Source organism: Zonotrichia leucophrys, chromosome 8 (assembly GCF_028769735.1).
Source record: "Zonotrichia leucophrys gambelii isolate GWCS_2022_RI chromosome 8, RI_Zleu_2.0, whole genome shotgun sequence".
In the NCBI taxonomy this organism is placed as follows: domain Eukaryota; kingdom Metazoa; phylum Chordata; class Aves; order Passeriformes; family Passerellidae; genus Zonotrichia; species Zonotrichia leucophrys.
The window spans coordinates 16,804,685-16,832,040 of NC_088178.1; the positions used below are offsets into that span (position 1 = coordinate 16,804,685).

The 27,356-nt window shown below is 41.9% G+C and overlaps 1 protein-coding gene across 4 annotated transcripts; it reads right to left on the reverse strand.

Moving 5' to 3' along the window:
• Positions 1 to 1,927: 1,927 nt before the first annotated feature.
• DNASE2B (deoxyribonuclease 2 beta) lies at positions 1,928 to 27,287 on the reverse strand. 4 transcript variants are annotated; one of them, XM_064720438.1, is made up of 11 exons: positions 27,050 to 27,236; positions 18,424 to 18,595; positions 15,441 to 15,533; positions 14,479 to 14,622; positions 14,077 to 14,135; positions 11,850 to 12,001; positions 8,086 to 8,263; positions 6,777 to 6,858; positions 5,611 to 5,772; positions 3,920 to 4,117; positions 1,928 to 3,357 (listed from the first exon to the last, which is right to left on the reverse strand). In XM_064720438.1, exons 4-11 carry the CDS (start codon positions 14,597 to 14,599, stop codon positions 3,002 to 3,004), a joined length of 1,308 nt encoding a protein of 435 aa, XP_064576508.1. In that variant the 5' UTR covers positions 14,600 to 14,622; positions 15,441 to 15,533; positions 18,424 to 18,595; positions 27,050 to 27,236; the 3' UTR covers positions 1,928 to 3,001. The 4 variants fall into 4 exon arrangements, with proteins under 4 accessions (XP_064576508.1, XP_064576512.1, XP_064576511.1 ...); XM_064720442.1 differs by lacking the exons at positions 15,441 to 15,533; positions 18,424 to 18,595 and adding an exon at positions 27,269 to 27,287 and having other exon boundaries at positions 27,050 to 27,150; XM_064720441.1 differs by lacking the exon at positions 18,424 to 18,595 and having other exon boundaries at positions 15,441 to 15,530.
• Between the last annotated feature and the right edge of the window lie 69 nt (positions 27,288 to 27,356).

Below are 27,356 nucleotides of genomic sequence, written 5' to 3' on the forward strand. Positions count from 1 at the left end.
TACAAACTTGGCTGCAGCACAGTAATGTTTAGTGGATTAATAATGTTTGCTTTTGGCCTCTCCTACTCCCTCGGCAAACAATTTTCAGGTATAATAAATGTTCTTATTTAGTCTAACTAGAACAGAGCCCAAGGGTCAGAATAGCCAAACCTGCATGCTGAGAAGAGACTCCAGGTTTCCACACCAGGCAGCAGCTTTCTTCTCTCTCCAAGCCAGGGTCCAGTGTTTGGGCACTTCTGCAGAGTCAATTTTGCTGAGCAGATCTCCCTGAAACAGCAGAGGGGCCATGCCATGTGTCCCCTTTGGCAGGAACCAGTCTGTCCAGTCAAAAGGGTTGCAGTGGGCAGCAGAGGCAGCACAGAATCACTGGGACAGGCAGATGTTTCTTGCGTGTTTGGCATCTTAAAATAGAACAGCATATTTTAAATAAAAAAACCTTATATATATATATATATATATATATATATATATAACAGGCAAAAAGTAAACATCTCACATAAGGCATGCTGTGAGGGTGAGTAAGTGGCTTATGATCTTGCATTTTTGAAGAAATTCCTAAGACTTTTAGAGTTACAAACCCTTTAAAAATCTATACTGTTTATTTTGTTGACTATTAGTCTCTTCAGGGAAACAAAGAGTCTGGCCCTGTTTCATAACATGTAGCAGAAATACGCAGATATGCAAATACAGAAGTTACACAACGAAAGCAAAACCGAATTAAAGCTGTTTACAGTCAAAAAATGAGAACCAGATCTGCAGCCTTTTTATTGCTACACCACTGAAATGAGTGTGTGCACAGCCAGGCTGCTGAGGTGCTCATAGGGCTGAATGGTACAGCTGTTTCTCTGCATCTTCCCACTGCTCTTTTTGCCTCCTCAGTTATAGCTAAAATGGAGGCAACCAGTCTTAGGTATAATGAAAGACAAATGTTTAAGTAGTCCTGTAAAACTTTATGACAGCTATTAATTGACCAAGTAATTAAGAACAGCAATCAGCACTTATTGCAAGTGATGCACTGGGGAGCAGAAGGCTGGCAACACTTTGTGACAACCAGTGGGACAGAGATTCTTGGCTATTGAACCCTGTGACCCAAGTGCTGTGGCTGAGTATTTGAAAATACTACAAGAAGTACAGGTTGGTACACAGATCCAGGAGCTCCCTGACACACATGGTGAGCTTGCCAGCACTGTCTCCAGCAGAGGATTCCTTGCCAGTCCTGTACACTGAAGTTGTGCTTACACAAAGCTGTGGGCAAGACACAAGAGCTCAGACAGGCAGGTTAGGTCAGTGTCTGCCATGAAAAGATAGGCAAGATAAATTAATTTTTTCTTGGCTTATCTGAGCAAAGCCCTACCATGCCAAGGTGCAGTGTTCTGTGGCACAGCAATTTTCGCTGCCACAAAAGGTGTGGCTTGACCACAGCCAGCAAAACAGGAAGTAAATATATAAAACAGTTTGACAGGCATCAGAGAAAGAACATTATCAAACAAATCATCTATCTAATGTTATTGGGTCATATGCATGGAAAATAAAATAAAAAATTTCTTGCAGGATATCTAAGCAACAAAACTATTTTCACTGAGCTATGAGACTCAAGCTACGAGCTACCTTCAATCCAGACTGGCTAATTAAGAAACCTATTCCTGTACAATTCCCTTCATTATACATCACATAGATTATTTCTAGCTCTTCAAGAAATATGCACAAGTGTTTTCTGAAATTAATTAGTTTGACACTTTTTACACTTCGTTGTTTGGCTGATTGTTCAGGGTGAAAAGGGAAAGAAATCTTTGGCAACCTCTTGTGGTTGTGGGGCATTTCTTCATACCTACTTCCATGGAGGATCAGTAGTGGGGACTACAAACACAGCAAAACAGAAATATCAGTGGGACAGCCAGATCTTCAGATGGGAGTTTATATTAGCAATTCAGGAAAAGAAGAGACAGAAACATAGAAATATATTTAGGAACATATTAAACACAGATACACTTCTGAAATCTGAACACAAGAGTGTATTGGGAGTTTGCAAATCAGCTTTGTCTTTATAGCAAGACTGAAAACTTCAGCTCCTAAGCCTGAGAGTAGAGATATTGAAAATTACAGCCATCTTTGTTGTAATGTGAAAATGTAGGTTAAATAACATCTTTCTTCAAATATATTCTTCTCTTTATAATTTTTCCTAATTGTCTTCATTTTTCCTTTGGCAGCCATAAAACATTTTAACCAACCACAAATAACTATACAGATGGGAAAGGGAGAACGCAAACAGACTATTGTTACTCCTTGTTTTGCTTATTCATATTTGGAACATGTTTATTTGTTTATAAAATTGCTGTACATTAATAGAAGCACTAGAAATATTTCCAAGCTATTGGTTACAGATAATTTGAAGATGATTTAAAGTTCATTAATTTTCTAAAAATGAATCATGTAAAAATGAGGCCTTCCTGTCCTCAGATCTACTCATCTCCCTGTCTGGGTCTAATTTTCTCAGCTCTTTTAGAGATTCAGCCCAAGCTGAGCAGAAATGCTGTGATTTATCTCAACAGTGCCAGAAATCCAGGGCAGTTCTGAAGTTCTTGGGGGTGCTTATCCCTTGCTACCTGCCAGTGCTGACAGCCCAGTTCAAGGGAGAGGTTTCTGTTGTCCCTCCCATCCCAGGCCCAGCCCCACTCCCAAGGTGCCCAGGGATGCCCGTCAGGGTGTGCACAGAGATGTGCTTTGGTGCAGCCCCGTGCAGCAGTGTCCCTGCCATGCCATGCCATGCCATGCCATCCAGGGAGGCCAGGGAGCAGAGCAGGGCCCAGCACACACCCCCTGAGGGCCCCACAGCACAGGAAAGCAGCTGCCCTTCACCTGCTCCTACAGCTAACAAGAGGATGGCCTAGCATATCTGGAAACTCACAGGGCTGCTTTTCAGAGTGAAAATACAGTTCAGAGAGAGAGAGATTTCCTACACTTCCCATGTAACAAGGGCTGTGCTGGTTGGAAGGAATGTTTGTTAGAGGTCTCTGGGAGCAGAAGTGCAGCTTTCATAGTGGATTATCAAATGCCTGAAGGCTTTGTAGATCTGTTCATTCTGGGTACAGATGAACCCACCACTTCTCCAAGCTTGCTCAGCAGCACGGTTCAAGTCCCCAATGCATGTCCACTGATCTTTGTATTTCCTTGAAACAGCCCATTTGGAATGATCATTAATGGAATGGAAGGTGGAGTTCAAAGGCATCCCTATTATGTTTATGTTGTAGACGTGGTAGTCGAGAGAGCAATTTGAGTAAAGCTTTTCGCCAGAACGCTGCCAGGATTCAGCCAACAAATCAGTCTTCAGTTCCTGAGCCATCCAGGCCACGTAGATATCTGTGGAATAACACAGGGTGTGGGCAATCAGTGTTTCATGTTCCTTCATTTAAGGACAGACTGAAAAGCATAATCTAAATTGTGCTAGTTTCATTGTAAAGCATGAAGTCGGACAGAGAGAATTTTGTCCACTCCCCTTATTTTGACCTTTTCAGAAGTTCATTTCTACATTTTCTCCTTCTAGAAAACCTGTTACAAACAAACAGCACGAAAAAAGGGAACAGACAGAAAAATTGCAAGTCCTCTTCATAACAAAATCTTCCAGATGATTCAATGATTCAATCCCCCTATTTCTTCTTCTTTATTACTGTTGAATAATGGAACATAATTTTCCTGAAAATCTGATTGTTCAATACTTTAGGATGGACCAGACAGCTTTTTGCTTTGTGAGGTTATGAGAACGTTAGGATAGGACAGCAAACCTTGCCCTCTCACATTTATTGCTGAAGCTGAACTTCCTTTTTCTCCCTCAGAGAGAATATGAATTTTAAAAGAATTTATTAATTCATATTTTAAGAATTAATTAAGAATGTATTATATAGAGAGCAAAAGGTTCTCTTACCATCTATGAACAAGTGTGACTTTGCAAAGTGGAGAAAGGTTTCCCCCTGAGCTGACTGGAGCTTGGAGAGGCGGTGCAAGGGGGGCGAGGGCAGCCTGGACTTGGCACAGAGTTTCTGGAGATTTGGGAGATCAGCTTGGAAGATGTCAGGGATGGAACAGCTGTAGATTCCTGGATTATAACTCAACATCTGTTGGTCTGAGAAAAACCCACAAAAATGAACACATGCAGAATTAAAATGGGTTAAAGAAAAGCAATCAAGAGAGGAAAGTTCTGTCTTGGACAGAAAACCTAAATCCTTCTTAATCTTTCACAGCCCATCTCCTGGATGAGTTAAGTGTCAAAGTATCTTATTGTAGCAACTAAGAATTTGTGTATTGCTTTGTATTCTGACTGGCCCTGCAGCACAAAGACTGTCTGGGAGAGTACACTCAGGCTTTCCACTTACAGCCCTTTATTGCTAGCAGAGCTGTTAACTGGTGGTTTTGATCACTGCCACTCCCACTCATGCCCATCTTGGAGCCTCTCTGCAGTCAGGAGCCCTCAGACATCATGGGCAAATCCAAACCTGGCTGTATTTACAGGACTAGTCTCCAGCCAGTTACAGCTGCCAAGCCTAATGCAAACAGAGGAGCTGCCAAAGGCTTGAGTTTGGTTTTAGGGAGAACAGAACTTGACTTTCAGCATCTGGATTGAATCTGTAGGAGAAATCTCTTTTTCTGTAGAAGTCCTTGCCATGGATAGCATAAACAGCTAGGGAACAAATGGGCTCATTAGGTGAGTTCATGGAATACCAGTCCATCAGAAACATTCCAAGTCTTCTGGCTCAGGAAATCCCTGAACCACAGATTAGCAGAAGCTGGGAGGATGAGCATTAGCATATGCATCTCATTTTTTGTCCTCTTCTGCTAAACACATGCATAGATGTGTTTCCACAAACAGGAACCTGGGTTAGAGAGCTCTGAGGTGTGGCCAGGCTGGCAATTTGCACAGCATGTGCCGTTCATTAACTTGATTTGAGGTATGTAAGTGAGAGAAGAGGGGAAAAATAGTGTGAAAAGAGTTGAGAAACATGCCAACATGACTTCTTGTGCTGTCTTTCAACAGTCCCTTTTCAGGATTCCAGTACCAGTTATCACTGCCAGACTGTTCTCAATCTTGCAGCTGTATTTTGTTGGTTTTTTTTTTTGGGGGGGTTTTATATATTTAGCATTGGCAATTTTTGTGACAAAGAAATACCTGGGAAAATTCTAGGTGGTATTTATTCCATACTTCATATTTCTGATGAGTCAAGGCTACTCCAGCTCAAGCAGTGGTTGCCTTACATTTTTAGAAGTGCAGATGACTGATGCTGACTGAGCTATTACTGTTAAAAGTGATTAATCATCCTACTTTGTATTTCCAAAGCATTTGTTTGCATGGGCTGAGTTTACTCTTGATATGCACTTGTGACTATTATTATCCTGATAGTCCCCACAGGGAGATGAAAACAGAGCAGAAGAGTGAATTTCCCACATTCACACAGGAAATCACTGGATAAACACAACTGAAGCCAAGAATGCTTTTTCCAGGCTCCACTTGGTTTCCCAATGTCACAAAAAAACCTCAAGAACAAGGAAGTTTTGAGGGGAAACCTCAAGGAAAGCATTCAGAGAGGTGTGGTGGGACTTTCTTAGGGAAGCTTTTCATACCTATTTCTGTGAACTGATCATATTTGAAGGTTATACAGATGGCTGTCTGTCCAAAGGACTCCCCAGTAGATGGATATCCATAACCATCCTCAGGGCTGGGAGGGAACAGGGGCACACTGTGAATCACCCAGAAGCCTTGTGATTTATCCAAGAGCAGAAATCCTGTCAAAATAAAAGTTACTGCAAATGAATAAAGGAGGAAAAACCCCTGAGATGATAGAGTTGTGCCCTGCTTTGGTTTTGCTGCTGCAGATCCCACATTTCAATGTGTTAATGTCTACAGTAAGCTGTTCTAGAGTAGATTATTAGGCCATAGGAGACACTAATATTGAATTAAAATTGCATCAATTCTTTCCTGCATAACTCAAACTGTCATCATATTTTATTTGAATAAAATCCTTTCACACCCCCATCCTCTGCTCAAATTTTGCCTTCAAGAGTTCTGACAATAGAAGGTCACAGGTTGTGACCCTCTCTCCATCGCTCATCTTTCTTCACTTCAAATGTTCACTGGACAAAGGGAAACATGTTCTGTCAACACTGTGGTTCTTTCCCAGACCAAAATGTCTCCCATGGGGAAGCAGGAGAGAGACAGGCTATGCTCCTCCCCTCCAGGGGGAATCATGCTCCTGAGCTGTGCCCATTGCTGCAGCCTGGAAATACAGCCCTGCAAAATGTGCTCATTTCCACCTCAGGCTGGGCAAACCCCACCTGCTTCCTCAGGGGAACATTTAAACTCCACTCAAGTTTGTACTCATTTAAAGTCTCGATTTTCTGTAACTACATCCTACAGTGCTTCCATGATCTTGGCAGCAGTTTCTGGTCCCAGAAAGTGTGCAGAGGTTTCTGTTGAGGGAATGGTTCCCTTCACAACTTTTACTGCTTTGCCATCAGGCACAGGATGGTGCTCAAAGGATTTGTATTGGTTTCAACTCCTGAAACAAAAAGTCCATAAGCCCCAGGATCCTTCACACAGCACAGGCATAGCAAAACCAAAACAAGCTGCAGCGTAGGTAACGATACAAAAACCACACACCATGCAAATCACTCTTCAGTTTTGCTTTAGGGAGGAATTTTAGATATGCAGATAGGCAAACAGACAGACAAGCAGATGTTATCTGCAACTGTAGAAAGAAGAAAATAGTAGTTTGGGACTCTCCCTGTACCTTTGGTGTGTCCACATTTTGATCCTTTGGAGTCTGATTCAGGGATCTCATCGTTGTATATTGCATATGCAGTGGTGTTCCTCTGCAGGGAAACACACATTTCTGAAACATGACATTCAGTAAGAGAAAGGCACTTAAGCAAACATCTGCTGGGAACAGAAGAAAGAATTCAGGATTCCTCTGTGTGAACATCATGAGCCTAATCCTGCTCCCAGTTCAGCTGACACAGTCTCCACAGAGCTTACAGTACAATAAACCTGAAGACTCAGCATTAGGCCTCAGCTGACATGAAGTGGAAGCTCTCTCAATCGCTGCAGTTGCCCTTTCCCAAGGGTTGAAAATGCTTGCTAAGCCAGTTTATGTGGGTTTAGTGGCCCCTTGCTTGCAAAGAACTTCCACTGTCTGTTTTTTGGGCCTCTCTTTGATTTAGCAATCAGATCTGGTAAAAAATATTTGCTGAATAAAAATAGACATGACAACTGTTGTTATTAAGGGCAAGCAATTAAAGCTTTTTTGCAAAAAATTTGCATACAGCCACACCTTATTTCCCCTGAATAGAGAACTTCAAAGGAGTTGGGACATGCCTCCCCTCCCAATGTACTTTGTAAACAGTTTATTACAGCTGCAGTAAGACCTGGGATTTGACAGTTTTCTGGACTGCCAATATTTGAGTGACTTTTGGGAGTCTCTTCTACATACAAATTAATTGCACCCTACCACAAACCCACAGGAGAAATGTGAGGACACACCCAGACTCCCAACAATACCACAAGATGGGGAAAAAATAATTATAGGGAAATCTTATGATATTTTACAGTCACTTCACACAAATGTACGTGAGGTGTCTGAGGGTGGGAGCAAAAAAAAGGTCACAGTCATTTCAGGAGGACAATGAAAACCCAGACTTGATTTGAGTCAGAGTATGAAACACATGCACATAGCAGGGCTTAGGACAAGTGTCTGTAACAATTACCACTGACCTTGGTCAGATATTGCTTCAGATATTGCTCAACATGAATTGTCAATTCATGTTGGCATGAAAAGAAGCCAAAGGGAGAATGCATGAACACTCTTTTTTTGATGGACAATAACTATATTAAAAGCTTTATGAGAAATTAGAAGTTTGAGGATTATCCCTAATTGTAGCCAAAACTGCAAATAATCTGTCCAGCTGTCAAGGTGCTCCTCCCCTATGTGTTTTAGCAGATCCATTGGTCAGGCCTGGCCTTATATGCTTATTTTGGCTGCTTTCATGTCATCTGCACAAAATATCGAGTAACCACACTAACAAAAACAAAATGTCACTTGCCTTGGATTCGTATGTCTCATAGAGCTGCTGCAGTGTTTGTCCCAGAGCACCCTGGCTCATGTTGATGAGGTGTTTACCAAGCTGCCACTGTGGAGTCAGAGCATCCATGTACAGGTATTCCAGGCCCAGCAGGGGAATCTGTCCTTTGGCATGCTTTGGCAGCTTGTAAAGAGCAAACCTGCAACAGTGAAGAGCAATTGGTTTTTCACCACCACCCTGTTGGAATGTGTAAATGAGCACCTCCTTCCCTGAGGAAAAGGAGGGTGAATCCAGGGATGCCTGGGCTGGAGGGGGAGCAGAGGGGGGAGCTCAGCCTCAAAGCAATGACCCAGGGACCAGCTGCAGTTTGGCAGCACAGTCCCTGCTGCAGACAAATTTGTGCTGCTTCTTAGCAAGCAAGAGAGGCAGACTCAGCACCAAACTCCTGTTGCTGTGGCCAGACTGCTGAACAATCTGAGGTAGCCTTGGCTGAGTCCATGAAATCCCTATTGCTCCTGGTTCTGGCAAAGGTCCCAAACCCAGTCTAACATTCTCCCATGTCAAACAATTTCTATATTATGTAAATATGGCTTTATATTAAATAGATAAAAGGTATTGGAATAAAAAGTGCATTATATAATGTTTATATGTATCACAATCACAAAATAGGTACAAAGCAAAGTGATAAAGTGTAGTTCCAATCATACTTCTCATAATAGACTTGCACTCCGATGAACTGTTGCAGACTGGAAATTTTCAAACCATTAGCCAGGAATACAAATCTCTTCAAAATTGTAAAGTACTCAATATTGTCAGTAAACAGAGTAAATGGCTCAGTTCATACTAAGGTTCCTGATAAAGTAAACAAGTTTTCCCAGTGCACAAGTCCATGGGATTAATCACAATGTAATTAACTCAGCTACTTTCTCTGAGGGCTGTAATTGAGTAATTTGCTATTAATGTCAACAGTAAGGACTGAGTGGCATTATTTTCAATGTGTTTAACAAAAATGCAGCCTGTACTTAACCCCTCAAGTATATGAGGAGGAGAAAACCTTGCCCAGTTGATTTAGAGGCTCAAGTTGGTCACAAAAGACATCTCCAAATACAGGTAAGAAGTGGCAGGAAAACATTTTGCTAGAGAAGAACATTTAATCCACACGTAGAAGAAAAACACACACCAGTGGTGGTCCTGGTAATCTACCTGCATTGCCACTGACTGAATGATCTCCTCAAAGTATCTCAGGAGAAATAACTTCTGATGACAGATCACAGAGAAGAAAGTGATTTATATAACTAGGCTGGGGAGAGTGGTCTGTGCCTCCACATGCACCAGAAGTCACAACAATCCCTTTATTTGAAATAAAGATTTGAAATGAAGACTCGGAAAGGAGGGGAATAGCAGTAGTTACAGTAGTAAGAGCTGATCCAGGTATTAGTAGATGAAGCCTTTCCAAACTACTCTGACACCTCCTGAAAGGTTTATGCTCTGGAAGTGTTTACAGCCTTGCATCTGACAAACCCACCTTGGCAGACATACTTATGAAATGCTAGTCATTGAGCTATCAGGAAATTGCCTGCCAATTCCCAGTGGATACATGTTTTGGCTCTTCCCAGAAAGCCAGCTCAGTGTATTACCAATTAAAGTTGTATAAAATTTTTAGTGTTATTCGTGCACAGGAAATTTCTCAAGAACTTAGGCATTGGTGGGAGCAGAGTAAAAGTTATTTTCCTGAGAACCAAGAAAGAGCAAATCCGCTTAGACCGGATTAGCATTGTCACATTGTTTTCTTGGGACTGAACGCAACTTACAAACAAGAATCACATCTTTACTTCTTCCCTTCCTCCCCACCCCACCAAAGAAGCCCAAACAAACAATGTGCATGGCGGCTTCAGTCCTTGACTCAGCATTTCTCAGAAAGTATAGTTCTGGCTTTTATCTGCAGGGAAGGCTTCCCACAGAAAGCAGTGAGTTTAGATGAATAAAGGGAAGTCTCTGCCCTGCTCACACAGCCGGTCCTGCGAGGATTGTGGGATGAGATCCCGAGTGCAGGGAAAACACAGGAGCGATTTCTGCCCGCCCAGTGCTGCGTGCGGGGAGGAGCTGCCAGCCCAGCTGGGGAGCACAGATGGGATCCGGTCAGATACAGCAAGTGATCCCTGTGGTGCAGCGGCAAATGAAAGGGTGTGTGAGCACTGAGGAGTTGTGGAATACTGCAGGATGAAACCACTGCATAGCAGGAACTCACACAAACCTGCTGCTAACTGAAAATAACGCAGTGTTGTTTGTTTAAAAGGACATTGACATATTTTGTTTGAGAGGAGGCTTTTCTCAGCAGTTTCAGTTCTGCTTCTCCTGTCAGCTTCATAGCAACCAAATCCAGAATCCAAAGGCTGACTCTTTTTAGTAAAGCAGAATTACCCCAGCTGACAGGCAAGTTTCTCTTCTTTTGATCAGGGCATATTGAAAAGGTAACCCCCCTGTCCTAGCTGCTAAATTTGTGAAAGGGAACATGGATTTGCCTCTGCAGACCCCCAGGTTCCCTCCTGGAACAGGCCCCACGACACTGGCATTGACATTGAGGCACAGGTGAATTACTCCTAGCCCCTTTAAAGAATTTCTCAGAAAATTTTAATACAAAAATTGTCTTCATCTAAGAAATTGACTGTTTGTGTATATATTGGTCTGTAGTTTTTGTTTGTTTGTTTGGGTTTTTGTGTTCATTTGTTTTTCATTAAAAACTTCATTCTACAAGGAATAAATCCAGTTTAGGGAGAAATCAAATATCTCATACCTTTTAGTTCCTGGGTAGCTGCACCAACTAAGAGTCTGATTCCTGAAAAAATTACATTATCCAGAAGTGCCTTGGCAAAGGTGACAAGTCACAGGGATGGATTAGACCCTCATACATTTGATGCTATGCCAACAGAGAGCAAAGCCAGCCCTGTGCTCCTGCCTGTGGTGCAGGACCGCCTGCCTTCCCTGCAGTTAGCTCTGTGTGCAAGGAAAGGGATGGGCCTACTTCTTTAGCACTGGTATCCAAACTAATTGTTGTTCACAAGAAAAACATTTTTCTTTTGATATTTATCTTCAGGAAGCTCTTTTTAAAGAGCCCTCATTTCGCTTTTAAAATCTGAGGTGGATATTATGCAATTTTACTTTGCATCTTTTCATCTTGAAAAGCTCATTAATCCAATTAATCACGTAACGCCCGAAGTTGGGCTCGCAGCTGGCACTGGGAAGGCACCGGCGGTGCCGTGACGGCAGCTCCGGGCAGGGAGCGATTCCTGCTCCAGGCACGGGCACAGGAGCTCGGCCAGCCCAGGGCGGCCCAGCCTCCACTGCCCTCGGTGCCCTCAGCAGGGGCCAGAGCTCCGCTGCTGTCGGGGCCAGCCGAGGGACACCCGGGCGCCTTTCCCGCCCGGCGTTCCCGGGCCCGGCCGTGCCCCCGGGGCGGCCGCTGGCGGGAGCAGCCCTGGCACCGCAACACAGGTTGTGCTCCCTTTGATCATGAGACATGAACGCCGTGTAAAACCGTGCTTATTTGATTGTTCTGCAGTTAGTCATGATGCTGCACGGTGGTTGGTCGAGGGAAATGAAATCCGATTTCAGTGACTTATCCCAGGTTTTTCAAACGCAGCACTCCGCCACTACTCTCGTGCCAACAGCGCGAACCAGCGATTGCCTTTGCATTGCTTCTCGGTGACCCAGCCACTTCCCGCAGTTTAATCTCAATGTATTTATTTACTCTCCCAGCGTTTCTCTCCAGCACGGTATTTACTCACCAGTCCACTGTCTCCCCATCTTCATTCCTGCAGGAAATCCCAGCGGCCCACAGGGGCACGCAGGAGAGGAGTAAGAGCAGAGCAGGCTGGCACCAAGCAGATCCCGCCGGCATTTTGCTTTCCCGGCTGCGCAGGGCGAGCCCCGAGTGGCTCTGAAAGGAGAAGTTGCGCTGCCGGAGCTGTCGGCTCCTGCCCACGGAACGGGGAGCGCACCCCGCCTGGGAAACCGGGCTCCAGGGCAGGGCCGGCCACGGACAGTGGGGCAGGGGCTCCTGGGAGCCGCCGGAAACTGCTCCCGGCTTCTTTGGGCAACAGAATGACAGTGGACAAGCTATGTTTTTGACAAAAACCAGAAAAAAAGTATTTTGACTATTCAGAATATTCATGGTATTCTGCTTTAAATAAAGCTCCAGCCTGCAGATACCGAAACCCTTTTTGTTTTCCTTTCGGTTCTCCATGACTGACGTACAAATTTTTCACAACTATCTGAAAAACCCCTGGTGTTCAGACAAGCAAAACAACATCACTCCAGCTCACTGCTTCTCCGCCCAGCCCTTGCCCCGTGCCCGCAGAAAGGGCTCGCGGTGAGCGCCCGATGCCGGCTCCGGCGCTCGGCACCTCCAGTCCCCCTGGGGACTGAGCCCTTAGGGACCGAGCCGGAGAAACGCTCTGATCTCTGAACCAAATGAATTTACTTACAATTACCTAATGCTTTTTACGACTATTTTTAAAGTGCATTTAAGAACAAACATGTCTGAATGGAGCGATTTCACAGCTGATAATCTTTTAGCAACTCACACATAAAAAGCTTCAATTTATATTTTGGTGCGGAAAGTGTTCTTTCTCCATTCTCATTATGCCTACATGAAAAGGGGCTAATTTACATTAAAAGTTGATAAGGAGTATGGGATATTTCAGCCTCATGGAAAGTCTAGTGCAATGAGCTCTGGGTACTTTAGCACAACAGAAATCCTCACATTTGCAGAATTTTGTCATCTTGCTAGTACAGCCTGTCCAACACTGTAAGAGATGTGTAAATGGGGTGTGTTTGACAGAAGCAGGGTAAAACTTAATAACAGGGCTTAATGCAAACAAAACCAATGATCCCAGAGAAGGGACTCAGTGAAGGTCTATATAGGCAGGATTAATTCACACATGACAAATGAGAGATTAGTTCACTGTGACTCCTGTTCTATAACCTGTTCCTCAGAAAATTTTAGAATTTCATCACAGCTGCTACTAATACAATAATAGTCTCCTAAAGCATTTTTTCTTCCTGTCAGGACTCTGCAATTTATAATGAAAATACTCTCACTGTCATGGGTAACTACAAAAATAAAGGCCATAAGCACTGTTTATGTTTCACTGACATTGTTTCATGACTGCATAACTCAGGCTTCCACTGCATTTCTTTACTACTGCCACATGTTTTCTTTGCAGATCAAGGACCTTGAAGTCCTCAACTGTGAATATGGCAAGAATACAATTAAGTTCCTTCGCCTTCATAAAGAAGGAAAGAAGCAGTTTGTTAAAGAAGTGGAAGTGTGTGCGCATCTCCGACTGACTTCTCCTCAGGAGTACCTGGAAGGAAACAATTCTCTTGTGATACCTACAGACACCATAAAGAATATTGTTCTTGTGCTGGCCAAAAAAAATGGGGTATTTTTTTATTTTTTAACTAGCCTTGCTGTTTCTTACAACTTCATTTGGAAGTATTTGTTATACTAACTTTTTATTTTCAATTTGTATATCATACCAGTACCAAAGTAATTTCCAGTGATTTTAGTTTTCCTCCTCCACTGCTTGTCCTGTGGATTCTTTCTTAGTTTTCCAAAGCCTTTCTTCTCAAGATATAGCACTGTGGATTTATCATATAAAAGCCATCTTTTTTTTTTAAACTTAATAGCCCATAATCCCGCATTATTCCTATATAGTATTTTTAAACAGAAGGTCTCAAAGTATGAGACGCCTCTTAAGTCTTCTGTGTTCTTCCTGCCATCAATTGCATGTATCATAATGACAATCTGTAGCACTATATTTCTCCATAATGGAATCCCATCTTACCCTGTAAAACTTAATAACGGTATCACCATATCAATCAGAATAATTGTGATAAATTATTATTTCAGCATTATATCCGCAAAGCATAACACTCCTGCAGCAGTTTCTCTCAGTCCAAGAACTGCAGCTCATTGTACCAGAATGGAAGATTTTTGATACAACTTACAGTTGCTATTTGCAGCACACGCTGCAAGCTGGTCAAATGACTGGGAACAGTGAGCCAAGCTAGAAATAAGAGAAATGTGTTTTTAACCACACCGATTCTTACATACAACAACCAGAAAAATCTACTTTTGTACAGGAAGTTATTGCTTCTTTCTAATAATACTGTTTGCTGCCTTAGATCTCAAGTTTAGAACAATTTGCTATAGATATCTGCAATCACTTCATGACAACATTTTGCCAAGTGGCGTACGTCAAAGCCTACGTTCAAGAAGTACCATGGCAACGTCTGCATGAGGTATCTAAAATACTAATACATTCCATTTGTTTATGCTGTAGTCATTCCTCACTCTCTTAGCTCCTGTTTCCAAATTAACATAATAATATTTATGGCACTTTTACTTACATGTCTGCTCTAAATTGCAGGATGGCGTTCCCCACATCCACTCATTCATATGTGTTCCTGACGGGATCCGCTTTTGTGAAGCTGAGCAGTGCCGGAATGGTGAGAAAAGAACTGGCAGCATCCCCTACTTCTCTGTAAATATTTCTGCCAATGAGAGATGAAATGGCTTTAGAGATAGCTATGGGTGTTACAGGGCTTTGGGCACAGCCAAACTGCTCCAGAGGTCTAAACCAAAGAAGATTTTTATAGTGTAATTTTGATGTTCTTGATCTCTGAGACATGGCTGAGGAGCTAACGTAGCTCACATTTGTATGTATGTCCCAAACATGGAATGGTTACAACAGCAGATCCAGCAGAACTGTTACATCCTGCCACAGGATTTAACAGCCTTCTGAGAACAGGCTGCTTCCTTTTCTACTTTATACTACAACCTGTGGTCTCCTATGATCTTACCTGATACCACACTGCTGCAGGCCAATTGCCTGCTTTGCAGTAATTTCCAAACTCCTGTCAGCATGCCCTGATTTTATTTCTAGGAAAGCAATTTCACTGCTGCAAGCCAGACTAGCTTGCACATTGTGAGCACTCAGGTCTACACGTGAACCATTTTTCACATGAAAGTACTTCAGAGTGTGCTTACTATTTTTGCACACCATGCATAAACAAAGCAGCATTTGGCTCGACCAAGAGTTTTGTGATACTTAAAAGACAAGTTTTCAAGCTCAGCTGTCTGTCCATGAATTGGCATTCCAAAGGGAGTGTAAAAATTATCTCTACTTGCTGTAGTTTGCATCAAAAGCCCAAGTTCAGTCTCGCTGTGATGGTGTTTTGTTTAATGCATCTCCTGGATTACTGGGAACCGAGCTGAGGTCACTCTATCATTTTCACATCATGGCTTTAGAGGGCTTAGGTTTAGTTCAGTACCTGGCTATACTACATTAATGTAACTTAGAACTACTTGCCATCCTATCCAGAACCAGTGGCAAGACCAGTTTCACTTGCAGACAGGACACAAGTTTTGAAAGGTCCATCTGAGCATTGTTCCTGTGGTCCTGCTGAAAGAACACAGAAAGTCTCCAGTGCCTCTTGGCCTCATCTTTTTAATATCTCTAGTATTAACTACTGCTGTACTTTTGGCAGCCTCAACAGTATTGACTGTATTTTCTGGAAAATGTTAAAAAAGACACCTGAATTTAAAATAAAAAAGAAACAAACAAAAAAAGTCTATACATTTTTGAAAAGCTGTTGCTCTTAATATAGATTGTATTAAATTTTTCATAATCATGAAAATTTAACAAGCAATTCTGCAACTTCAGTTTCTACACAAACAGAAAGCTTTTATGGCTTACTGAAGAAACCACCTTTTCTTCTTAGACTTCCCTTCATGTAGCCCTTCAGTTGTTTCTTTAGAATTCCCTGCCTAGGTGAACAATAACCAAAGTGATGATTTTCAAATCACTTTTATTTTTCTTATAAGAGAATGTTCTCTATATTTAGCATCCTCCTATGCACCTATCAACCAGACACAGGAGTTCATTTCTCAGTTAATCCTATTGTTTAATGATTTTCTTATCATGAAGAAGAAAACCCTAGTGAAGTTTAATAGAATTATGTTTTGCCATTGTATCAGCTGATAAAAGGCTCACAGTTTTTTGGAAACTCAAAACACTGTAAGTAACTTAACCGAATCAAAATTTGTCAACTGAAGACAGCTCAAGCACAAAGCCCCCTGAAAGCACAGCACGAGCTGTTCACCTTGGAAACTCTCCCTTTGGAGCTAGTTTCAGGCTGATTGCTGTACAGTCAGCCAGCCTTTCAGTCAATCTTTTGTTGCAAGGAGCTCTTTCAAATAAGTCTAATTATTTGAATATAAGATAAATATTTCTCCAGGTTCACTGACAGTACCTGCACTACATTAATAACTGTGTGTCACAGTCTTATGCCCAAGTGCTGAATTATTCAAGAACTGTAAAAACCCCAAAATATCCTGTCCAAGGTCAGTCTCTTTTTTAGATTTTTTTACAGTTTTAGTATATACCAGGGGGACATGGGCAAAATGATAGATACACCTCCTTAGACTAATTCAAAAACAATACTGCATGTAAACAAGAAAAGAAATATAGATAAGATACAGTGTCAGTAATATTCAGTCACAGAGCAGTTTAAAAACACCCAAACCTCTAAACAACCATGCAATATAGGAATGCCTACCACGGTGGAATTATTTCCGGTATAAATTCCTTCAAAGACGTCATTTAAAGACAAAATTTGTGAATCCTCCAAATCCTAGTCAGGATTACTATGCACTTGACATATTCAAGGATGAATTTTGAAATAGCTAGTGTGAGCACCAAGAGCAGCACAAAACCAGCAGCTTGGACTTCAGACCTGACTATCTGCACAGGCCCTGAATGAGCCTGCATGCCGTGAAGTTTCTCTTTTCTGAATAAGCTCTTTGGCAGCTCTGGTCAGTGAAATTTTCAGTTACCATTTTGGTGTGCTCTAAATAACTGACTGCTTGAAATTGAAATAGCTGCCGTTCAAAAGGTGTCAGCAGAAAAAGTTCACAACTGCTTGGTGTTTGGAAGACAAAGATCCACCCATGCAGCAGTGATCCTCGACAGCTTGTTTTATAAATAGTGGCTAAGAGCAAAGCCACTGTCAGTTTGAACCTGTGGGTGGCATCTGTATCAGTGCCAGTTCCTGCTCATTAGCTGAACTGCAGGGATTTGCACTGGCTCCTGGCTCTCATTTTCAGAGATGCAAAACTCCCAACAGGATGGGTATCTAAAGCAAATTACTGACTGAGGCTCTGTGTTTATACCGAGAATTTTTACATTCGTCTGTGTTCTTGGAAAAGGCACCATCACAGCACTGATAGCCTATTTCATTTCCCTTTAGAGCCATTCCTAAATTGACATCAGCATGAGCCAACCCAACATGTCCCAGTTGCAAGCAAGATAAAAAAGTCTATCCTCAATTCTCCTTAACTGCATATCACTTGATGGGATTCTCCATTTTCTAGACTGAGCCTGACTTCAGTAGTTTCTGTAATTTCTTACCTTTCTGCCAATATCAGTATGCAGAAAGTTATTGTCTGCTTTCTGGCTCTGGAGCTGTCAATGCAAGTATGCACCCAAAGATTTCTTTCTTTGTGTAAAAAGAAGCTCATATTTTCTTGTAATTTTCAATCACAGGTCCTCTGATTGTCTTTGCTGGAATTAAGGACCTGAAACTTATGAAGACAACACAGTCTGGATTTGAAGGCTTCTATAAGAATGAACACACCACACTTCCTGAAAGACATGACAGGATTCTGTGTGGAGAGTTCTTCTGCAAATGGTCATACGGCGAATGCAAGGATTTTGACTTTAACTGCATATGGTATATGTTATATCAAGTAATATTAATTTCCCAATCTACACTCACAAAGTTCCTCTATACAACACAGAAGGTGTAAGGGCCAGATCCACAGCTGCTGTGCACCAGCCACTCACAGCAATAAGCTCTTGTTATGAGGGGTGAGAGGCATCTCTTAGGGGTACTTCCCTCTCTAAGGGTACATCATTGGACAGGATTCAAATGAAGAGTTCAGTGTACAGTACAGAAGACTTTAGGAAAATAAAATAACTATTTTGTTAAATAGTTTTAACAAAACCTTTTTGTGAATTATATATCTGGCGTGGGGTGGGGGGGAGAGGAAACAGAATTTGGATGAAAGTACAACTTGTCCTTGCATAAAATCCCATGGGCTATATATTTGTCAGAAAAGACATGCAAAATATAAACAAAAAATAGCCCACAGCAGAGCATTACAGATCTAAGCAGAGACAGCTGATACAAGGTTTTGTAAGAACCTGTGTTACCTCTAGGAAAAAAATCCGTGAATGTATCCTTGAAGCCTTTGCTGGACCACCTGACTGTGGGGAATATTCACCCTCTTACCAGAAAACTGTCAACTGTATCCAGATGCTTGTCCTTTCCAGAGTGCCACAGGTATCTTCTTTCCTCCTAATGATGTTTTACTTCAACAATAGTGAATGTTAATTGCACCACCGAGAAGACCAACATGAGGCTGTTATTTCCTCTGTCAGTTCTAAGAGTGGAAACTCACCAGCTGGAAACACAATGGGGGAGAACATCACTCAGTTCTTGGCAACACTTGAATAAAAGTGAAAGGTGTGCCACACATGCTCACTAGATTGCATTTGATCAACTGTACTGAGGGGGTGGCATTGTTCTTTTGTACACAGAGTGAAAAGCCTGCCAGGCTGTTGACTGAAAAGGTGCCCTAATTCATTGTCTCATCCATTTTCATGGTTTCAGGTACAGGTCATAGAAGTCGTCTTGAACAACACCTTTTATAATGTTGTAGACATGAAGAATCTAGGCTTGACCAATGACAAAGAAGTAAGTAAATGCTTCAAATACAACTTGACTGCCCTCTTTAGAAATACTCAGCCTCAAAGCATAGCAGCAGTTCTACATAAAACAGAGTTAAAGTGAGCAAACTTTCTCCAAGCCCCAGTAAAAGCTCTACATTACCTCTAAAAGAGACTTAAACTGATTACAAAAGGAGGATAAATAATTGTCTTTTTGTGTTATTGATAAAACTGAAACGGCAAGTGGAATACTCTGGACATCAAAAGGATCTGTAACAGAGACTATCTCTGAAAAATTATTCCTGCTTTCTCCACGGAATTTGACTCTCAATTATAATGCCAACCTGTGCATTTTACCCAAGCAGAATGCATTGTGGCATCCCAGATTGGTCAAATAGTGGGTAAGATACAAGCCTGGGATCAGGCAGCGAGCAAGAGGTAGGGGGTGAGATGTATTTGCTCCTCCCTCCACAGCCAGTATAGCTGCCAGCTAGGTCCAGCTGAAAGTCTGTCACATGAAAGAGAAAAATTGGGCTATTCCATTGACATTGATGGTCTATAGACTGTTTATGCTCTAGTCTCCCTCTAACGTCCTGTGGTTCTGCTACTGTGCTCTCGTATCCTTCCCCTCCTTCGGGTGGACATTATAGATCCACTCTATAATGTCAGCATCTACCACTGTTGTTCCGAAGAGGGAGAAAAGGTCTGGGCATGATTTTCTGCTGGTCTATCCCGGTCTCAAACATAACCTTTGTGTTTGTGCTCATCCCCCTCAGGTTTTGGTTCCAGTGGAAACTCCTTATGGCTCCTGTACTTGCACACTTGGCCGAAAGACGTTTTTTGAAGCACAAAGCCAAATGCTGAGAGATGAGAGGAGATGTCAGTTTGGACTGGCAGCTGCCCAGGGAAACTAAACTTCTTGGCTCTACTCAACCTTCCTGATAAACTTAACAGCATGGCTTTCCTATCAATGTTTACTCCTTATTGGCCTCTTCCATTGCTGACTGCTTTTCCCTCTATGAACTCCTGAACATGGGATTTATGAAGGACCCTCACGAAATTGGAAATCAAAGTCTGTCCCTGACTTCCAGTGTGATTTGCAGACTGAAGTGCCCTAAGCTCTTTGGAAAATCCCAGCTGGAAACATTAGGTAATTCAATTTTTAAACTAGCTATTCCTAGACCTTTTAATGAAACAAATAATTTGATGTCTGTAACATGTTTTTGACATGTAAAATCAGGAAATCTCTATATTCTCTTTATTAATATTTCTTCAGTAAGTTGAATATACAGGCATAAGACCTGCTGTTTCATTGACAACCTGTCATGACCCCTTGACACCACACTGATCTACAGAGCTGATGTTCTGACCGAGTGACTGAACAGGGAATCAGTCAGAATCAGGATTTATTTAAGCAGAAGATGAGAAAGAAAAAAACAAACATCTCTCATATCTCCTTTGTGTTGTAATAGTTACAACTTTCTCTGCATGTAATCTGACTGCATGACTGCTGCTGCTACTCATGAGACTGTAGTTACTATAGTACTTTTACATTAATCACTGAGGTGATTTGAGGGTTTGGGCTATCTCTGTAGGTTTAATTAAATAGTTTTCTTTATTCTAATAATCTTATCATGACTTCTGAGCAGGTAGGAGTCAACCTACGTAGCCCTATTACATTTGGGAGGGGTAGGGAGAAAACTAGACAGACAGATAATGCATATTTTACTTTAGTTACCCCAGGTGAAAGCTTTGAACATTAAGATAAAACAATACAGTCAATGATTCTCATCTCACAAACTGTGGCTACCACATTTGCAACAGGAATCATCCTCATCTTCCAACAGCTTCAAACTCTTTCTCTCGTTTTCTCAGAGTGTCATTTTCACAGACTCCATGTGACAGAGTACAAAACAAGTGGGAATTGCCCAAAGTAAAAACTGCAGTTAAGTTGCCTTTGTGCCTCCTGAGTTTGCAGACATGCAGCACTGCTCTGGTACAATCATTAAATTCACAGGCACCAAAAATAGGGGAGATGTCCTGCTCTGTGTGATATTTTGAGGTGCTCTGAAAGACAGAAACTTGCCTTGATGAGCAGGGCATAAGAGATGCAAGAGAAGAACACTCCACCAGCCTGGCCTATGCCCTGAACAGCAAGCAGGAAAAATGACACCATGGAGTGAGGCTGTCCCAGCTGTGATGTCCTCTGGTCACCAGCCAATTCTGAAAGCTTTATTCACAACACTTCTAGCTTTTCCTGGGGATGTTCTTGCTTACCTTCTTAGATTGTGTTGTACTGTACTTGCGGGCTTATGTCTTGCTACTTCTGTCACTTCTAGGCACTTTTAATTTATTAATGTATCTTTTAAAGGCAAATAAAGAGCAACATCAAAAAACAAAGTAGCTTTTGACTATTTACTACCTATATATAAATGTGAACACTTTAAGTAAAAGAACTATTTTAATTCATCCAATTTCACCTCAAGAAGTGACCAGTCTTCTTCCAAATGACACTTCACTACCAGTAGATGAAAAAGAATCTTACTGAACATTTCAGGATTTGCCTCCCTCTGAAACAAAGCAGAGCTGCACAACCAACTTCCTTTCTACCTTATAAGAAATTTATTGCATTAGGCACAAGGTTTCTTTCATTACTTTTTGTGCTTCATTTGTGGCCCTGCAGGGTAGCGGTGGACTATGGTAGAATGAGGACACAAAGCAGTGAGCAGTTGTTTACTGAGCCAACAAACACACACACACACACAGTCAGTGCAGTTTGTATAAACCTCCACAGACAGGCAGACATGGACTGTCTTTGGAGCATCTCAGTGCAGCTCCATCCAGCACTGCAAACCTGAGTCACTTATGTGGGCAGATTGCTTCCAAAGAAAGCACTCAGGCAATCGGAAGCAGCCCCAATTTCCCATATGGCAACAAGATTAGGGTAACAGTGGCATAAATCAGTCTTGAAAATGTGAGTTAGCCAGACTCACTTGGGCCTGAAATCTCACCAAATTCCCATTGGCTTCATTAGATTCAGCCTCCACGATGGACTTGCATTAATTTCATTCAGACAGATGTTTTTTCAGTTCCTGTCCTAAGGAGCTGCTCAAGTTGCTCACTGTGTTTTACTCAGAAGCAGCTGTGATGCTTTGCTGACGCCATCACACTTGATGACAATGAGCAGTAGCTAGCAGGTTGTAAAACTGCTGTTTAAAATACAACTTCTTGCTGATAACATGAACCTTGCTGGTCCTGGGCTACATCCCAGTATTCATAGGGGATGAAGTCTCCTACCAACAAACAGAGTATTTCAAGTGCACAAACACATTATCTTTTTAGTCTCTGATTCTTTCCCATCCTGTTTCTGTTCAATTCTGATAACTGCCCAGGACAGTCCAGCACAGCCTGCCTCAGCTGCTCACCATGCTCCATGCACAACCAATGTCACCCAGATAAAATGTACAAGCTAAACTCATCAGCCAGTACCTAAAACAGAGAACAGATGTCACTGTCAGGGTCAGGACAAGTCATCTGTCTTCCCTGACTGTATTATTCTATATATATTGTTACCTGCTTTCCAGTATACATTTAAACCTGCCAGTTTTTATTAACTATTACGGCTACTTTTGTTTCCTTCCTTAGAGTTGTCTTTTTCCTTTCCTAATTTAACCTTGTTTTTATCAAGAGTACATAATCTTGACTCTAAGTTAAGCTGAGCTACTTAAAGTGACCAAAAAACTGTTTCTGGCTAAAAATCTCAAAATAAATACTTCTGAATTTAGAATTACACTATTTTTATATATACAGCAGCCAACCATATCTCTCCTGGAAAGTGCACAGCTGTATCTAGAAAGGAAACATATGAAATATTTCCAGTTACTGGATCAAAAATATCAGCTCATATGTCAGCTACAATATAAAATGTTTTTTGAGAGCTTCACCATTCATAGCAGCCTGAGAAAGACACACACACGTATGTGTATAAAACATGAGTATAAATGACACTTACTAGATCAGCTGATGTATGTAGGACTGATCTATGTCTATCACATCAGAAAAAATGATGATCTGGGGTTAGTTGTTGCTAAAACAAAAAAACAACCCAAACAATACTGGAAGGATTCAAAATTAGATAAACGAGGGGGTAGAGCAACCTTTGATTCAGAGGGAAGTACAACAGAAATTCAGAGTGCCTGACTACTGTGGAGGGCTTCTGCCACTTCTCAAGTGTGGCATTAGGAATGAATTTCTACATTACATCTGACTGAAAAAGACAAGAGTTCAAGTTTTCATGACCTTATACTCCTGCAATGTTTTCAAATCCTCTAGACACACATATTTCCAGGCAGGAAGGCCCAGGCAAACTGGGGTGGGTTATTTATGCAGAAGGGAGGAGGGAATTTGAAGAGTGTCCTTGTGAAACAGGGTTGCTACACCCAGGCACACACCCATTTCCACATTTCTCTCCCCACAGTTTGGCCACCAGCTTGTGAACAAACTCACCCACAAGTTCCTTACTCTGACTTCCTTCCTCCTTCCCCAATCCACTAAGATCCACTAAGACAAGACAAAGCAATGTTACTCTTGAATCCAAAAGATCAGTGCAAATGATAAGCCTTCCCTCCCTTGTCTGATAAAATTTAGCTGCTAAAATCAGAGGCATCCTCAATATAGTAAGTACCAAAGAGTGCACTCTATAGAGGGGCAGCTGGATTATAGCAATCATCCAAAAAAGGGAAGAGAACATCCTGAGATGAATGCAAGTCTGCCAATGCCAAGACATTTGCTGCTGCCTTATCAGCAGATCAGCTGATAATAGAGCACTTGTAACTGCTGACTGCTCCTTCAGCAAGGATGCTCACGAGATCAGCATATAAATACAACACCAGTCTCCAGTACTCACCAGCAGCCTTCAGCAGCAATGAAACCCTCACATGGAGCCCAACAACCACTTACAGTCTTAAGATGCTCCCCTTGGCCTCTCCAGGTGCCTGAGGTTGCATTTCCCAAATTTATAGCAACTATAGACCAATGTTATTGTGGGAATCAAACACACATTGAAGATCCAAATGAACATCACTAAATCAACTCCCTAATTAGAGGGGCTAAGCAAAAAGTAATTTAATGACCTTGTTACACTATCAAAAAGAAGACAGACTTTCTCAATAGGAATGAAAGTTACTTACTAAATCAGTCTGCCCATTCTTCCAATGGAGACTGCCCCTGCCAGTGGGCTAATGGCAGCCACTGTCCTCAGCACTTCCCTTGGGGAAACTGCTGTCCAAACTGAGCAACACAGAGGTGATGGAATGGGACATGGCTGAGATCCCTTGGATCACATCTTCATGCACCAATTCCTCTCATTTGATGAAGAAGCCAATCCATTGCCTGTGTAAATTGCCCAAGGTGAAGGAGAGAGTAAAGCAGACCCTCCTCTGCAGTGCTCCACTCACCCTGCTGCTTAGGAGCCAGTGATTTTTACACCCTCCATCATGCACATTTGCAGTCATTTCATTTCCCACACGACTTTTGGGCCAAAAGCCCTGGAAGAGAAGGAACTGCTGTTCTGACTTAGAAAACCAGAATGAAGACAAAGTAAGGTAATATTTTTCTGGTCCTACCCAGACTCAGCCTTTAAATGTACAATATTACCATTAAAAAATGAGAAATAAATGTGCAGCTTTTGTCAGACTCACAGAAAATACGACCCTCTGATTTTAAAGCAACTGTCACTGTAACTTAAGTGTGACACTGGAAAGACGATTGGTGAAGACTAAAGATCAATTAAATGCTGATTTTTAAAAAGAGGAAGAGTGAAATGATTTGGTAGAATTTGAACATGCTGGAAAAAGCAGGGAAAAGAAAGAAGAGTTAATTTAGCAATTAATGTCTGATATTGACAGCCTAATGAGACATTTTGCCAGGGTCATTTCTAACCAGGAGTGATGCATGGGGGCTTACTCCCTTTGTTACAGCTGTTGAATCTTGTCTTATAATTATATGGGCAAAGAATCTTCTACAATCTAATCAAGTGCAGCACATTAGAACAAACTGGGACCAATAACATGTAGGCATGGGAGACAGCAGCAAGTAGCAAGAACCATTTTTCTGGGCTGAGAAAGTGGTCCTGGTGGACAAGTACTGCCACAGATCCCATACTTTGCTGACAGGTGCCTGACACATGCTTTATGTGTGGTACTTGGCTCTGTTTGGATGCAAAGAGAATGTGCCATGTTTTGTATCCACAGCTTTAGAGGAAAGTGACCAGAGCTGATGAATAATTCCTATACATTTCGTACCCAGCATACCAGAACAGACATATTGTAATGCTTTGAAATAATTTTAAAAGTGTATCAAAGATTCTGAATGATATGCACTTCTGATATTAGGAGAGAAGAATGACAGGGAAGACCTTGGCTGCAGCATGACTTCTTGTGCTGACCAACAGCAGGGCAGGGGAGCTCAGTGCTGCTTTATTCCTTAAAGCTGCCTCCAGGAGAAGGGCACTCTCTAAGCTGTGATTCAGTGTGAAAGCCAAGACCTTCATCACACTCACCCCCTGGATCAGCTGAGCAGCCAGAGGCTGGCAGCTTAACCATCACCCAGGGCACAGGCAGGGCTTTTAAGGAAGAGGGACTCTCCCAGCTGCAGGCACATATAAGGGCAGGATTTAAACTGGATTCCTGCATAGCTCTGCAACTCAGAGCTGCAGTACTGACATGGTATCCAGTAATGCCTATCAGTTGCTTCCTCATCTCAATAGCAGCTGTGTTTTCTGCAAGAGGAATGGTAGCTAAAAATAATCTGGCTTTGACTTCCTCTTTTAAACCCTTCAGTGTCTTAGAAAGATTTTTTTGTTCTCCCAGAAATGGCAAAGAGAATGTAAGAAACAAAACCAGAACAGTCAACTGCACAAAGAGAAGAGCAGCATTAGAAAGCTCAGAGAACAGTAGGAAACTACAGTAAAAATCAGAGACAGTAAAAAAATTGTCATGGTTTTGACCAATATTTTCCAAATTCCTTTTTGCACTTGCAATGAGATTTCTGTTATGCCTTTACTTGTATGACTCAGTGGTGCTGAGCAAAGGGGAAATAAAATCTGGATGTTTCTGAATGCAATTCATTTGCTCATTAAACATATTAAAAGAAAGAACTTTGTTCAGTAGTCATCAAATGCACTCTCATGTCTGCACAGTGGAGATTTTTACTCCCTCTTGGAATAAGGACATTTTACTTCAAATTCTGTCTTCCACAGGACCACAAAATGTAAATCCCATACCAAACATGCAAATGGAGAAAAAAAGAATATTCAATTAATCCTTCCATAACACAGCACTGCTCTCATCCAAAATAATTCTACACATACAGTACTGGTTAACATGTCCAGGCTACTTTTATGATCCTTTTCATAAACACACCTAATTCTATATTAAAATATTTAGGAGTTTCATGTATAATTTTTACATTGCAATCCAGAATTAGTCAGATACAGACTATAGCTCGATTCCCCAAGGCAGGGTTGATGATCTCTATTTGAATCTAGTCTTCCAGCAGAGCTCTACTCCCAGCAGGTATCTCTGGACATGACAAACTATAAATAAAATCATAAACAGAATTCAGACCATGACTTACAAACCTGCTGTTAACAGACCAATGCCTGAAGTAAGGTCAGTACAAGGGACAGTCAAAGAAATGATGAATACATCTCTGTCTTATTGTCTCAAATTCCAAATAAATACACTGTACCATGTAAAGGTTAGGAAGAATCCAAGAAAGCATGCTGCTGTATATATTTATGTAATATAGCATATACCATGAGCTTCACCTATGGCATCGGTATTAGCATGGCTTTGTCCCTTTTCTCCCCTCTTCTCCCTTTAACCACACACAGCCACCGCACACTTGGCCAAGTCAAGGGAAGGGACAAGGGAAGGCAGGGCCACTACCGAGGCAGGAAATTGCAGGAGATTCTCCTTCCTCTCCCTGAATCCTGTCCCCACTTTCACCACACTCTCATGCTTAATTCCTCCCTCCTTGTTCTTCTGCTCAGCATCACTGATGCAAGCCCACATTCCCCATTTCAGGGCTCATGGCAAAGCTCTCTGGGCCAGAGATGATGGTGAGCCCAGACAGGGTTTAGCAGCATCCTCGGGTGTCTCCAGACATTCTGGGGTAAATGGACCCACCCTGTGTACCAGGGCCAGCACAGCAGCTCCACAGCACTGACAGCTCCATACACGGTAAGGGAAACACAGATGTTACTGGTGAACTGTGGCCAGGGCTTCTCCTTCCGCAGTATGTGACACCAGAGAAGAAAGAACAAAAATAATTAAATCTTTAAATATTATGGTAGGCAGTGTTACAAGTAATCACAAGAACATAGAATAGTAAGTAGATTTTGATACCTTTTTAATAGGAAAATGGAGGAAAGGAGCTCCAGTATACCACAACAGAGAAAGTAAAAGATCTGTAAAGTAAACTGAATCCAAACAT